At 33.8% G+C, this 16,752-nt stretch overlaps 1 protein-coding gene across 12 annotated transcripts in view; it reads left to right on the top strand.

The window, feature by feature from the left end:
* Nucleotides 1–16,469, top strand: part of LOC106063478 (uncharacterized) — a 31,301-nt gene extending 14,832 nt beyond the window's left edge. The window contains exons 1-5 of one of the 12 annotated variants that reach the window (XM_056012063.1): nucleotides 7,947–8,394; nucleotides 9,035–9,191; nucleotides 10,414–10,823; nucleotides 11,083–11,163; nucleotides 11,362–16,469. In XM_056012063.1, coding sequence (XP_055868038.1) covers nucleotides 11,441–13,555 — 2,115 coding nt within the window. In that variant the 5' untranslated portion in view covers nucleotides 7,947–8,394; nucleotides 9,035–9,191; nucleotides 10,414–10,823; nucleotides 11,083–11,163; nucleotides 11,362–11,440 and the 3' untranslated portion in view covers nucleotides 13,556–16,469. The other 11 variants (XM_056012061.1, XM_056012064.1, XM_056012062.1 and 8 more) reach the window with 11 other exon arrangements.
* The last annotated feature ends 283 nt before the right edge of the window (nucleotides 16,470–16,752 follow it).

Below are 16,752 nucleotides of genomic sequence, written 5' to 3' on the forward strand. Positions count from 1 at the left end.
CATCGACACATATACATAGTTTACATATATTTCTAATATTAAAAAAAAAGAAACTTGTAATTTGAATGATTCTGTGGATTTGTTTTAACGTTTTTTTTAATTAATACAAAGTTTTAAAACGTATTGAAAGTTTATATTGATGTTTAACATCTAAAGGACTAAAATAAAATTATCAGTCCTTTGTAAAATCTAATAGCTTCTAAATCAAAATGAAAAACATATATATATATATATATATATATATAAAATAAAACAAAACAAAAATAAAAATAAAAAATACTTAAAAACAAAACAGTGTAATGAAATTTGTAATACCGTATACCCGGTATATAGATTAATAATAGTAAATCTGTGCGATTAGAAATATTTTTACCAATTGTTTTTGCTTGGCGCAATTTAACGTTTTTAGCTTTTCCAGTGCGCTATGATCCCATCACTTGTCATGGACCAAATGAGAAAAATAAGGGAAAAGAAAAGAACGGGGTATCTGGGTAAATCTTAACGTGATTGCTTTTTAAATGCATTTTTTTTTTCGAATATGTGTACGACTCGAATTCGAGGGCTCAAACCTCAAGCCAATATACTAACCACTGTGCCAGCAAAGTGCTAACGAAAATAGTAGGTTTTATAGTTATTTAGTGTTAGTTTCAAATTTTCAAGTGACCGCCTAATTCTCTACACAAATTATAAAGGGGACTAATTCAACATATATACCACCACATCTTCGAAGTACAATCTCTTCCCTTGTTATATACTAAAACAAAATAATCTATTGCTAATAGTTAATTAACTAATTGGTTATTTTTTAAATTGACTCTTATTTTGCCATATGCAAGAAATAATTGTGCAAAATTTGAACTTGATCCCAGTTTGTGAAATGGTGTGAATAAACTTTTTACCAGACATAGTGAGTTGATATAAACTTTGTGTCCGTAATAGATTCTTCCGCAGTTTCCCTTTACAAAAATGTCCTTTAAATTAAAAAAAAACAACACTAGTACATTGATATATCTAACATTTATAAATACTGCAATATAAGTACACTTATAGATAGGCCCTAATCTTATACATTACAGACGTTCCACAAAAGAAAAGATTTCTACATCCTTCTATCAGCCATTTGTAGATCTAGTCGTGCATGTTACAGATTCTACATACTAGGTCATTTGTTTTCCTGGTTGAATCAGGCAACCCGTGCCATGCTCTAATGACATTAGAGAAAAAGGAGCACTCCTACAAATTTATACTAAGAATAAGAAATGTGCTTTTACCTTTCTGTCTAAGCGTATAGAAAAATGTGTTGGTCTTTACGTTAGTGTGTCAGTAGGTCTATACCTGTTTATCAACTATCTAAAAAGTACCAGTATTAAAATATTTACTGATAGGATTCTGCTTCGACAATTTATTTCAAGATCTTTTAGAAAAAAAAAACTATTCAAATGCAATAAGAATACATAATGCAATCAGACTCAAGGGTTGGAGCTATAAATAACTATGGTCTGCTGGAGGCCGATGTGGACAGTATATGGAGGCACTACTAACGATTGGACAAATGCGCTGGGTCGGACACTTATTCCCTCATAGCGGACGACCGCATGCCAAAGGCGATCTTTTTAGGCCCATGCTATTTCAGCGGTTGCATCGAGCTATTTTATATCTAAATCTAAAGTGCTTTTTGGAACTGCCTCTGGTTAAGACCCTTAACGCTGATAAGTTTGATGACTAATTGTGTTTGCAAATTAATATGTCGATAATTTTTGCAGCTTTGTGCAAACGTTTTAGATTTATGGTTGAGATATTCTTTATTAAAAAAAAAGTTTTTCTCAGTCTAGGATTGAGCTTTATCTTGTTCCAAGCATACCCAACACTCAACATAGTTCTTCGTAGCATTGAATAAATAGGCCTACTGGCCTGAGATTGTATCTTAGACTGAGTGTATTGTATGCCAATATGCATAATCTTCATTTACTTGAAACTTTATATAATGAGACAGTTTCAATAATTTATAGAGACATTTAGAATTATTTTTAATATAATTGCAATTTATATGTATATACTGTGGGCATACCTGATTTCTCTAGATGTCTGCGGGTCGCATAAAACACTCTGGTGGGCCGCATGTGGCGCGCGTAACGAAATTTGCCCACCCCTGCTGTAAGTGTTTTGAATTACAGCGAAATACAAAGCTATACAAGCAAAGAACTTTCAATGCTTCGAAAAGTAGGCTAATTAGGACAGGTTGGCTTGACACAAGAAGCGAGACTCCAAATGAAGTCATACCAAATTGGGATTCAGATATCAAAAACTTCGCATGGAATTAGGCCTATATACCAAGATCTGAGAAGCTCAAAATAGGAACCAGTGAAATATGCCCATGTGGAGTGTCACCAGATAATGCAGACCATGTCCTTCAAAGCTGCATTCTTTACTAAGAGCCCCGTACAAGACACTGGCCCCAAAACACCCCAATAGAAAGAAAACAATATGGAGAGCTCCCTGATTTTGAAACCACTGCGCAGTTCATCTCATATATTGGTCTAGTCATCTGAACGCTCCAACATAAAATGAGATCGAGGAAGAAGAAGAGGAAAAATAAGAGAATAGTTAGCTTACGTTCATACATGCTGAAGCTTTAACACGTCTCACTTAGGAATAATGAAGTGTAAACAGAGTGCTACAGAAGTCGTGTTGTGGCCAGGCATGAATACGGACATTGAAGAGACAATAAGATTATAGCAGGCTTGCTAAATATCGGAACCAACAAGTGTCACAACCATTAATACCTACCAAGACTCTAGAACTTTCATGCAGCATGGTTGGATGTGATCTGTTACTTTGAGGGGGAAAAGTATGTGCTTCTAGTTGACTACTTTTTAAAGTTTATTGATGTCCTAAAACTGTCAAATGAAACTACATCAGAAATCTTCGATGCAATGAAGAATATATTCGCTTGCCATGGAATACCTATAAGATTAAGGTCAGATAGTGGACCATATTTTGGTTCAAGACAAGTCCTGAATTTCTTTAACCATGTGGAAAAGAGCTTGAAAAGTCGAGTCCTCGTTTTCAGAGATCAAATGGCGAGAAAGTGAAGAAACTGTGGCAGAAAAGTGAAGACAGATTTCTAATCGCTATAGACTACATAACAACTCAACTGACTAATATCGATGTGTCGCCAGCACAACTACTCATGGGACGCCGACCCAGATATCTATTACCTTCGAGTGAGGAAAAGCCAGATCTTAAGGTGGTGAAAAAACACTTCGGCACAGTCTCAGAAACACTATTATGACAAGAGGAAGGGAGTTAAGAATCATCAGTCCACTACAAGACGGAACGACAGTCAGAATGCAACTTTGGTTCCAAACATACAAAGTCAAGATCATTTAATATCAGAAGTGGAAATCAGGCTTACAGAAGAAACAGCAAACACACCACGGTGTTTACTGAGAAAGCAAACAAATTTACAATACTTACGACTTTCCAGGTGACATCTCATAGCAGCCAGAACCACAAAGTCTAGTTTCTAGATAGTCAAAGATTACCAACAACGCTAGGTGTTGTAGAACCAACACCCACTCACTGGCGGATCCGGGGGGGGGGCGGTAGGGGCGATCGCCCCCCCCCTCGGCCGACCCCCCCCCCCGAAGGGGGGGGGGCGGACGAATTTTAGTATAGAATTCACACAATTTGTATAGGAATTCTTTACTTATGTTAATAATATATACTAATTATTTATATTTCAACCTATTTTTAGATTATTTCGCCCCCCCCTCTAGTATGTTGGCCGATTTGGTGGGGTCGGGAGGGGGCGATGGTATCAATCCTCCCCCCCCCCCCATAAACTTTCGAGTGGGGGGGGGGCGGTCCAATTTCTTTGTAGAAATCACAGCTTGCTAACAGAATCAATTAAATATCTATGTGATTAAAACTTGTTATTGATATTTTAACCGATCTTTGTATTATGTCGTTCCCTGTTTGCCAATTTATCTCTACTGCCCTTCCCACCTAAACCTTTTGAGGGGGATGGCGGTCCTACTTTAATGGAGAAATCATAGTTTGTGAACAAAATTAGTTGAATTAATATATAGATTTATATTATGTCGTTCGCCTTCTTGTATCTTGGCCGTTTCGGTGAGGTTGGGGGAGGGGGAAATTGCATGTACTGCCCTTCCCACTCTAGCCCTCTGAGTGGGGGGGGGCGGTCCTATTTTTATGGAGAATCTTAGTTTGTGAACAAAATTAGTTGAATATCTATATAATATAAACTACATATTGATATGTGAACTCATTGTATATTATGTCGTAACACACTCTAATCTCAAATTTTATCATTAGTAAAATTTAAATGAAAAAGGGTTGTACCAGGTGGGAGGGGCGATTCATGCAATCGCCTTTCCCCCATCGGACAAACCAATACTTTTTCTTTTTGTATTACAGTTAGGAAATTACAAAACAAAAACATCTGTCACTAATATAATTTATATATACTATAAATTAAATTCTTATATCGAGTCGCCATACCCCTATTCTTTAATGCCAAATGCAATCTTTAGCAGAAATTATTAAAGGAGCGAGGATTAATCGTTTTCACTCTACCGCCCCTCCCATTTCCAGATAGAGTTTATGTAATTTCACATGAATTTATCATAACTATTTTTAGAAAGACTTTGCATTCAAAAAAAATAGAATTCAAACGAAATTTTTCAGTATAAGAGTCACGATTGAGATGAGTTCTAAACCCAAATCATTTTTTCATAGTCGCCTTTTTCTAACCTTTACTCAATCTGATATTTTTCTAGTTAAATAAATTTGGGATTATAACTCACAATTTATACTTTGATTTTATTGAATATTATTTATCGAATAATTTTTTTTCGGCGGAGATCCTCAAAGCCAAAATCTAAATATGTGGGGTATCTTATCTTTTCAAGGAACAAATTGGATTTTTTGCAATGTATTAAGGGCCTATAAATTCATATTAGAATATTTTTCAAGTACAACATTATTCAAAAGGTCCTTTTTTTAATAGTATGAATAATGAGTTTTAGGTCAGGAGAATACGTTTCTTCTGTGAAGTATGCAAGAAAACTCTTTTGGCGGCGGGGCTTCGCCCCGAACTCCACTGATGAATAATGAGCTGTAAATGTCAGGAGAATACTTTTCTGCAGTGAAAAAAGCAAGAAAGCGCTTTTGGCGTCGGGGCTTTGCCCCGAACTCCATTGATAAATAATGAGTTGTAGATGTCAGGAGAATGCGTTTCTACAGTGAAGAATGCAAGAAAACGCTTTTGGCGGCGGGGCTTCGCCCCGAACTCCATTGATGAATAATGAGCTGTAAATGTCAGGAGAATACTTTTCTGCAGTGAAAAAAGCAAGAAAACGCTTTGGTCGTCGGGGCTTCGCCCCGAACCCTACTTGAAAACCTTATAGCGATGCCCTAGTTGTTTTGTTTTTCACCAAAGGTTAAGAAATGCTGCTTTTTAAAATATATATATACGCACGTTTATGCATAGGGTTAGGGTTTACTGGGCATTAGGGTTAGGGTTTGGAAAAAAATCGCCCCCCCCCACTCAAAAGTTCTGGATCCGCCAGTGCACCCACTACACACTAAATATTCCAGCACCTCTAGTTTATGGCCTAGTAGTAGTTCAATTATTAAATATATAAACGTGATGTTTTGATTTGAGAAGAGTTGTTTTTTAATACCATTTTGAGCTTACGTTACTTTCGTTTTTTATTATTGTCAAATAAGATCTGTCATAATAAAGAGGCTGTTACAGTCCATTCGCCTCTAAATTGACCATCACTTCGCCAGAAGAGATAATTAACCCTTTAGTCTGTAAGTAGGCCATACTCTAGTGTAGGCATATTATTTCATCCATGAAAAGGTAAAATCAAAGCTGGAAGTAGTTCGTGTGACTCGCCTCTAAAATCTACATTTTCAAAACGATCGCTAACCGCTCATAAATCAGTGTTCTCAAACTTTTACGTGTGACACCTCCTCAGAGAAAGAAAAAACGTTCGCGCTCCCATGATAGCCAGCTACGGCGTCTGGTAGAGTCCAGTACCCAGTGCTTTCCTGCAATCTGAACTTCGGAATTGGAATGGGGCGTGTAGCTAAGAGGCTTAAACCGCTTGGCTACATATTAAAGGCAAGGTGTCACATCATTTTTGTTCTTTTTGCGTCACTCATAGCAATGACTTCATAGACCTAATTGTGTATTGCAGTTCAGCTGCCTATGTTTTCCACTTTTCAAAACTGGATAATTATTCGTAAATTTTTTCGTCAACACTATCATGCAAATTGATTAGGAATAGTCAGCATTACAATAGTTCTCTCTTCCCTATAGTATCATTAGTACATGACATGGTTGCCTGAATCAGCCAAAAAAAACAACAACAACAACAACAAAAACAATGAATAAGCAGAGTTAAAGTCTCTAACTAACATGCACAACTAGATTTACACAGAGAGCTTGAGCACGTTGTTTCCCCCATACACATTGTCGGATCAAGTTGAAACTTTGCGCAATTATTCATTGGCGGAGACAATACATGAATCAATTTTAAAAATAACCAATTAGTCAATTAATTTATTATGGCTTTAATATGGCGCTACTTTCATGCTTATAGCATGCTCAGAGCGCTATGGTCCAATCTCATTTGTGGACCAGTTTGGGGGGGGGGTATCTGGGAGAAAATTTTCCGTGCTGCCTCAGAAAACACAACTCTGCTCAATTTGGGTGTCGAACCTCGAGCCCCCTTCGTAGGTAGCCAAGCCAATCGTAATAAGCATGGTAATTGATGACTTTGGTTGAAATTGAAGAGGGAAAATAACTTCTACATCATTGAGATATGTGGTTGTAAATTGTGGAGTTCTTCCCTTTAAAAACTTTTAAAAATTTTATTTTGCTTATAAGATAATGAGATCCACTGGATGCTGGTATGTTTCACTTTCAGATCGCAAGGCCTAAAAGGGGAACTTTACATTGTAAAACAGGGCAATTACATGTTAGGGCCTATAAATAGGAATATAGATCTGGACTATATATATTTAATAAGAAAAATTTATAGCCCAATACTGACAAATAAATCTATAGTGAGTTTTTACTCAATGTATCTCACTCCAATCAGTTTTGGCGTATGCTACCAGCTTTAAGTGTGTAGGCCTCTATGTTGTCGGTCTGTTATTTAAAAAAAAAAACGCTATTGAAAATCCATAGTCCTAGAATAACGTCGACTATAGTAATAGGCCTATATTACAGTTAGTACATATGTCTGGATCTATTTCTATATAAAAATTATAATCATATAAATATAAATAGTTAGATCTAATAATGGGCCTACTAATACTTATACATAGAATGATAGATAGGCCTATAAAGTGGGATAGCCTACATAAAGAATAATGTTAATAAGCCTTGGACTTGTACTAGCAAGTAGATTCAACTTACATATAATTTATTAAACGTATTATACCAAATATCAGATCTATATGTCTGATTTTACTGTAGTTCGTAACATGGATCCCTAATTAATATTTTAGTCAAGATTTAGACTCTATATAAAGTACTCTTCTGAGAGTCCAGTATTCTCGTCTTGCCCAGATAGTCTAAAAACTTTTTAATTTTCTGGATTCAAAAGATTTACAGTCGTGCATTTTCGCTCGCTTTTAACTGTGTACTAAAAGGTAATAGGTCTAGATCTTTACATTATTAAAATAAGTGGGCGTTTGATGCCTCGTAAATAGAAATGACATCTGTTATCAAATATTTTGTTATTTAAATTTTATTTATAGTCTAGCTCTAGATTTTATATAAACTACATCGAGACAGTCAAGTTCTTTTTGGAAAACCCAGCTTCCAGAAAAATGGAGCTAACAACATGGTTGCCATTAGGATTTTTACCACCAGGAACTAGGTTTTTTGTTAATCCCTAGATTTCTAAAACTGTATTTTATGGGATTGAATGAACTCGAAATACAATATCTAATCTAAATCTAGATCTACCTAGTCCTAGAGTTCATTTTAGATTTATTTAGATCTAGCTCTGCCCCAAATTTTGCCAATCATATTTATTTAAATTTAGATCTAGAATTCTAGATCATTACTAAAAATAACTCTAGTCTATAACAATAGTCATATTTATATTGGAATATTGGCTAACATCATTTCAACAGTCACTTATTATAATTATATAGATCTACTTATTATGATTATCAGACTTATCACTAATCTACTCTGACTCTACGAAGTCTAGTCTAAAGTAGAACTCTAACTTTAATAAATGATTCATGAAATGATGAATGTCATTTCATTAATGAAATTATAGATAGATCTACTTTTTCTACCTAGAGTCAGAGTGACTAGAGCTCTTCAAACTTCACTATGTTGTTAGAGTAGAAATATAAAGATAGAATCATATAGTCAATATAGAATATCTAATAGACAGTATCTAGTATAGTATAGTATAGAGATCTATAGAAACTCATTTTATCTATTATTAGACAATCCAAATAATTATCTAATAGAGCCTCTAGACTCTACAGTTTAAATTATATTTTTCTATTTTAACTCTAACCCATGGCAACTGTGAATAAAAAAAAAAAAATTAAAGTCCTTTTAAGGCTTACTCTAAGAATATTTTTTATCACTAAATATCAAAATCTAGTTCTAGAATTCTAGAGCTATATAATAGTAGTATACTATACTCAACACATTCTTATAGGCACTGCCGTGATCAAGACGTCCATAAGTGCTGGAGTGCAATGATTGCCTTTGTGGGAGAGACAGGCCATCTTAAATATTTTAAGAAGGCTGCCTGGTCATGCGGTTTGCGCGATGGACTATCGTTCGGACTTATTGATGGTCCCATGTTTAAACCCTGCCCGCTCCCATCCCCTGTTGTCCTGCGGGAGGGGTTGGGCTAGGAAGTAAATTATCTTCAACTTTGAAGCAACATTCGAAACATGCTTAAAAACATTTTACTAACAAACACATAAGCTAGATATTTTTCTTTAATATGCTTAATAGATCAATTCAGCGTGAAAGTAAGCATGGGTTCATATCCCACTTCTGACACCAAGGAAGTTAATGAATGGATGGACATAAAATATTTTTGCAGGATGAAGTAGTCCTTTCAAGCTTGTGTGTAGCATATTGTCCAGATACTTGATGAGAGGACCACAATGTAACTACTGGCATATATGTTCTTGCTTATCACACATAATAACTTAACTCTTTATACTTTATTTCCATATAATATACAAACTATGAAATAGTACTAATGGTGCGAGATATCCCATTACTATGAATATGATCCAACAGATCCAATATATATATATGCTTTACTTGAAATATACAAAGAGCTAGGACATTGTTATAATTACACACAATTACATGACTGCTCTCTTGCATGACTCTTAGGTTGACTCCAGAGGATTGACAAATATCTGCCACAGTCTTGGATCAGTAGGGTCGCAGGTTCTACCAGGTTGTAGCACTAAGTGCTGCTAGCTGCCTCAGGGTTCTTTCCCGAAGCTTTCCCCATGTTTGGGTACAGTTGCAAGGCAGCATAGGTTGGATTTAGAGTTTTCCTTCTTCTAGTTTGGTGGCCAACAAAGGCTAACGAGCCCATCCTGTCCAAAGCTTACTGGTTTAGGCACCAGTTGCTCGCTTTTACCCCTTATCCTGTCAGTGGTAACATTTCTTCTGGTCTCAATGTGAACCACAGGTGAAGACCAGGAGTTTGACTTGTTGTCAGAGGCTATTTGAGACGCATGCCATTGGAAGCATTTTATAGGTAATTGTGAGCTTAAAACCATTATAAATCACTTCCAGTAATAACAGCCTTGTGGAGCCTTACTCAGACTAAAAACTCGAAATGTGTGTATACTTATAGAGGTGTTCTAATAAATTGCGAGTTATCATCCATCCATGGATTCCCCATACCAATAAAATTTAATTAAGAAATCAAACAAAACAAGTTTATTAAAAGAAATTTTTACAAATAAGCAAGAACATGAAACTAAAATGCTATTTAACATTAGTTAGACTAATACATAAATTAAAATCGCTAAACTAGAAATACTCCTAGAAAGAAGACTAAAAAGTAAACTAACAATAATAAACCTAACCATAACCCTTCACTCAATACAAAATTTGATAAATAATATCAAGCACTAACATTTTAAAAATGAAATAAGGAAAAAAAAATTACATCCAAATGATAGAACCATTAGTAAAAATAAACTCATTTTTTTCTTGCAGTGAGGAACCAAAAATAAAGAATTCCTTACTCCCCCTCCCCCCCTTCTTTTATTCTCTGCCAAAAGGGCTTGGTGCGAAATTCATTGTTTCACTAAATGATTTGTTTGTAAAATGTTTTTTACATGCTTCGGATGTGCCTTCAGATTTGAAGATAAATTACATCCTAGACCAAACCAGCACCAGGATGACTAGGAATGGCAGCATGCAGCGTTTGAACTTGGAACCGTCAAGACCACCGAACGACAATCCAAAGTGCATATATATATGTTGCAACGTCTAGAAAACATCATTAAAAAAGCATCAAAAATTACACTCACAACATTACCACATTTAAAGGAACTTTTTGAACAAACGTGCCTAAGAAAAATCGAAAAAATCTTGGAAGACAACGGCCACCCGCTCCATCAGAACTACGCCAGGTCGTCGCGAAGTGGGCGACTGCTGTCAATCAAAACAAGAACTGAGCGGTACAAAAACTCGTTCGTACCTCACTCGGTCAGACTCTATCACCGCCACTCATTGATCAGGGAACATGAAATGCACCAAGATACCTGTGTGTAGTCGCTGAATGAACTCTTTATGTTGTCTGTTGTATTTATGTGTATTTTTCTGTTGTGTTGTCTTTATATGAGAAACGAGTCCTTGTAATCATAACAAATTTCCGTAAGGATCAATAAAGCAGTCTTAGTCTTAGTCTTAGTCTTATATTAACTATGCTAGCACTTAAAAATTTATTTTAATATCTTTAAAAAATAAAAAGAAAATTTTAAGTTGTCAAATTGAGTTTTACTTTTACATGAATGTATGATTAGTATTTTTCAATGATGGCTCTACCAATACATGTATTAAATATGCAGCGCATGGCATCAAATGGTTAGCTTTTCACTGAAATGGTAAATTAAAAAAAATATACTTATCAATTTTTTTGTCAAGAGAAAAGCAATATTTATTTAAGAAATTAATTTGTTCCCAATGCAGCATGCCAAATTATTCTTTTAAATTAATTTTAACTAAAATTATGAAAAATGATTTTTAAACAGGAGTTATTTCTTCATGAATCATTTAAATATTTTAATTCCTTTTCATTACAGATTTATGTGAATACCAAGTTTTACAGCTTCAAGAAAAGTAACTTTTATTTCTTGACATTAGTAAAGATTGAAAGATATAATGGCTGAAAGTGAACTGCTTGAAAGTTTTGAAGACTCTGATGCTATCACGTCGATGCCTGCAAAAAAGAAAAAGAAGTGGTATCATCAGAACTTTCGTGAAGAGTGGCTAGATGATCCTGAATTTGCAGATTGGCTTCAACCGGATGAGAATGATCGAACATGTAGCTATTGTATCTACTGTAAGGCATCCTTAAAGCATGCAAACAGAAGTATGCTGATGTCCCACAAGAAAACTTCCAAGCATAAAAAATACACTGAGGGTAAGAAAGGTGCCAAGGACACTTTTAAAGTAGAAATGCTAATTAAAAGAAAGAAGTTGTCTGAAGAAGAAAATGTGGCAAGGGCAGGGTTGCTGCTGGCCGGCTTTTTCACAGAGCACCGTCTTTCCTATCACAATGTTGGTCATCTGGTTGAAGTTTTAAAAAAGGCTTTTGTAAATAGCACAATTGCCAGAAAATCAGAAATTGATGCCTCAAAACTTGCTTATCTTATACAAGATGGAATAGCCTATCATGGAAAACTTGAAATTTCTGAGATCTGTCAAAATCAGAAGTTTTCCATTTTGATTAACTTAAATTCAGATCCCTTAGCAACACAACTTACTGCTATAGTTGTTCGCTTCTTTGACACAAACAAGCAAGACCTAGTAGATGTTCTGTTTGATACTGTGACTCCAGATACAGATACTGTTGAAAGCCTTTACAATGCTGTGAAACTGCTTCTTATTTCAAAGAACATACCCTTGGATAACATTATTGGCTATGGCAGCAACAACTGTTTAAATGATGGATTTTACTCTCTACTAAAGGCAGATGTTCCAACAGTTTTTACTGTTGCTTGTGACTGGAACTCTATGTCAATTTGTTTCAGCCAGGCACTTAAAGTGATTCCTTCTGACGTAGAGACATTTCTACATGAAGTCTCCTTGTGCTTTGTTAATGGAGGCAAAGCACTGATGGACTATGGAATGAATCCTGAACTTGTACGTGTCACTCAGCTCAAACTACAAGAGAGCTCGCAGACAGTAAGAGATGAATACCTAATCACTGTTATTTTGGAACAGTGGCAGACACTTCTTATCTATTTTCAGGCAGAAGTGAAAAATGAAAGAGACAATGATTTAGTGCCTGTTTATAATACTTTCATAGCAAGAGGAACAAAGCACATGCTTACGTTTTTGCAATATATACTGCAAAAGATAAATTCTTTCAATATTGAATTTTATTCTGAAGAATTCAGGCTCCATATGTTACATACATTAATTACAAATATATATCGTGAGTTTCTTGGCTGCTTTATTCTGGATGATGTTCTTTCAAAGTACAAGTTATCTGAAATTGATCCCACTAATGTCTCCATTCAAAAAGACCTTGATGATGTCTACTTTGGAGCATCATTGATGACTCTCTTTCTTCAGGAACCCTTAGCTGGTCGTGAAAAGCCAATCAAAGCATATTTTCTACAGTTTCTAATTGAACTGTCTTGTCAGATACGGGCTAATTTCTCCCTAGCTGAAAATGGTATACTTGCAAGCCTAGACATATTGGATCCAACAATTGTGCAAAGTCACCGTAAAGCCCCGCCTTCTCTTGCAAAGCTAGCTCTACATTTTCCAAACCTTGTTCCAGAAAACAAACTAAATGAGCTTGATGATCAATGGAGAGCTTTTCGGATCTCTAAAGAATTTTTATTTACTGAAATGTCAATCCCACAGTATTGGTTCTTGTTGCGCAATGTTAAGGATGCCACGGGCAAATCCAAGTTTGCTCTACTGTCACAATTTATGACAAATTTAGCTGTTCTACCACATTCCTCCGCCTCAGTAGAGAAAATATTTTGTCAGATCAATATCATTAAGGGAAAGTACAAGAGTGTCCTAAAAGCAGAATCAGCAAAAGACAGGCTAATTGCAAGGCAAATGCTTGTTAGAAAAAGTAAGACTTGCAGCAGCTGGGAGCCCAGCAAAGAACTGATCACAGATGCTGCCCAAAACACATGCCTCAAAAGAAAAGAATCCAGACTTGAACTGTACAGAGCAATGCCAGGGATGCCAGCAAAAGATGAATTAATGGACATTGACCAGTCTGATGAGTCAGACAGGGAACAGATTTAAATGGCTTAGATGTAGCAGAATATTCACATGGGGGGAAAGGTTATACCATTATTACAACAATTCTAAAAGTTTTGGTAATCACTTTAAACTGCCAGATATGTCAAGTATAGTAATGTTTTTTGTAACTGATGTTATCAGGCCTACATCAGTAATCATTCCTTTTTTAAATATTGTTTTGTACACATAGCTCTGAGACTTCAAAACCATCAATAAATAAGTCTACTATTTTATTTTAATGTTCTCTTTTAGCCTGTACTATCAGCCTTGAAAGCATCTTTATTTTCAAAGAATATCCCTATTGATTATTAACAAGAAAATAACTGTTTCATTATGTACTTATTTCTTGAAATGTAGATTTAGATATACTTAGTTTTTTTTTATTTATTTAAAAGTACAGTTATTTTCAAATTAAATTTCTTATTTCTTTTTTATACTGGGTAGTGAATGCTAGAAATGTTTAATTAATCAAAGTATGTTGCATACTTTAAATAGAAATTATTGACCAAAGGCTCAAAAACTACGAAAAAATTATATAGAACATAGTGACATACATACTAGGTTAGCTCTAGAAAAGGTCATCAAAATATGATGATAATGGGGCATCTTTTTATTTCCTTTTTGGTTTTCCTTTCTTTATTTCTTTATTGATTTTCCAGCTGAGGAGAGCAACTATGCGATATCTGTGGACTCAGTATAATTTAATTTAAAGGACTTGACATGTTTGTATAATGTCATTTTTTTAAGCTGTAAAAATATTTAGATCTAGTTAAGAAATTAGATTTTAGGCAGGAGTTTTCTATGATTACTAAGACCAGATTATGCCTTTATCTATTCAGCAATATGATTTTTTTTTTTACAGTTATTAACTATAACATACATGGGTCTTAAGACCATTATATTTAAACATAATTAAATAGATTAAAAGTTAACCTTTTCTTTTGTGACAATATTGTTAGCACATAACCAATTTTTGTTAAGCTCTGTTTGTTTTTTTTGTTTTTTTTTTTAATTTCTGTGTGTACAAGTTCATAAAATGCCTTACTAAATTTTTAATATTCTAATTGATTTAAAATGAATATTTTTCAAGGAACATCTGCTAATATTTAAATTTATTTACGTATACCGGGGTATAATTGAATTCCCACTAATTTGTTTGGGGTTTTTTTGCTGATAGTCTACAGTGACAGTTTTATAATAAGTTTTTAAAGCCTTTTGGGATTTCCTTGACAAATTCCTTAGAACTAGTTTTCTGTTGAATTTGTCACTAGTATTGAAATACACCTAACTCTTTTATCATGAAATGTCTTTGAAAGTTCTGTTTTTAAAAATTATTGAAAATGTTATTTGTATTCATCATTTATTTTGTTCAATGATTGTTGTAACTTTTTTTTTTTGCCAGATACTTTCAATATTTTTTTTTATTTGTTCAATAATAGTACTGCATCTCTATAATGTACTACACTTTGGGCTATAAACTTTCAACTACCTTGTGTGTGTGGTTGCTGAATGTTGTGTATTTGAGTGCGAAAGATGCACATTTTGAACATTTTGGATGCTTTTTTGTTGAGAAAAAAAGATGAAATAAATGTAAAATATATTCTAAATTACAACTAAGAAAGATAATTACATCCTATCTCAAAGATTCTTTTATAGTTGTTTTATGTAGACCCCTTACTTTCTTTATATCGGTATATTACATGTACTACCGGTATCCAATTTATTATCATTATCATGTATTGTTGTTTTAAATGTAGCCTAATTGTCTGATTAGTTCAACGAACATTAGGAATCTAAAAATCATATCATTTGTATAGTCATTTTTTTTTTTAGTTTGAAAATTTCTAACTAGGACTAGAACTTTGGCTTGTTTGTTAACTTTAACACCTAGCTCTAAAATTTTTAACTTGTATTAATGTGCTTGTTATGATTCTGATGAAAAAAAAACAACATACGTTTGCCTTGAAACCATGTTTTTATGGTTGCAATAACAAGTCAAACTTATAAATTTAGACAGTTAAGATGAGTAACTACAATAATATGACTAATGAATTTTTAAGCAAGTTTTTACTTGGTTATTTACTTACTTGAAAAAATATCTATTACTGTTACCTCAAAATATTCTTCTGGTTTAAATTATCATAGCTCTTTAAATTTTCTTAAAAATGCAATATAAGCATTAAGAATAGCAATGTTTCTGGCTTTGATTGAATATATACTTTTAAGCATGAATCATGAGCAAACTTAAATTTGATACACAATTCCAAATTTGTTGACTTTTAATGTTTATTGTTAATACTTTTATTGTTAATACTTTCTTTGTAAGTGTCTTCATTTAGGCCTTGTTTCAAATTTAATAATAATATTATGATACTAATCCCTGGGATTCTCTTGAAACTTTTTTTTTCAATTAAAACTATGCCATCAATAAATATTAAGAAATGCAAGATTGAAAGGATCATTTTATTATTATTATTTTTTTTTTTGTTTGTATCATTTTCACTAGTATTTCAATGCATTGGTGACAGCTTTCTAATTAAATTATTGCTATTTAAAGATATCTTAGCTACTTGTATATCTAACAATACTGGTACAGTAGGTTAAATATCAAGCAATCGAAAGGTATTTTACTGGTACAGTAGGTTAAATATCAAGCAATTGAAAGGTGGTTTTTTATTATTTCATATTGTCATTTATGCAAAAACAAAGAATAGCAAGTAACATCAGGAAATAATTCACTAAAGAATTTTTAAAAATATATTCAATGTACCACATATGTTGCCAATGTTATTCCCTTGCTGGTAGCCCATGGTATGAATGTTATCTGTGCAATTTACTTTAAAACTTCTGTATCTAATTCCAAGCATTTTGTTTCAAAATATGTAAATAAAAATGTAAATAAATTGATACCGGTATATATGATGAGTTTGAATTTCACTTTAACTCATACTAAATATACCCAAAGCTTTATTTATTTATTTTCTACCTTATAATGCGTTTTGGTACAGAAGCATTTTAAAGATGACAGTAATAAAGATTAACTATAAAATGTTTAGCTTTCACAGAGTAACTATTCTAGGCCTGTCAGAAAGGAAATCCGCTAATAAGGTTCTGTCAGTAAAATCAAAGCTAATAATTGCCCACTTTTATCAAAGTCTTACAGACAAAATATATCGTTATATAACTCATTTGATTTACTT

The sequence above is a fragment of the Biomphalaria glabrata genome, chromosome 15 (assembly GCF_947242115.1).
Source record: "Biomphalaria glabrata chromosome 15, xgBioGlab47.1, whole genome shotgun sequence".
Lineage (NCBI taxonomy): Eukaryota > Metazoa > Mollusca > Gastropoda > Planorbidae > Biomphalaria > Biomphalaria glabrata.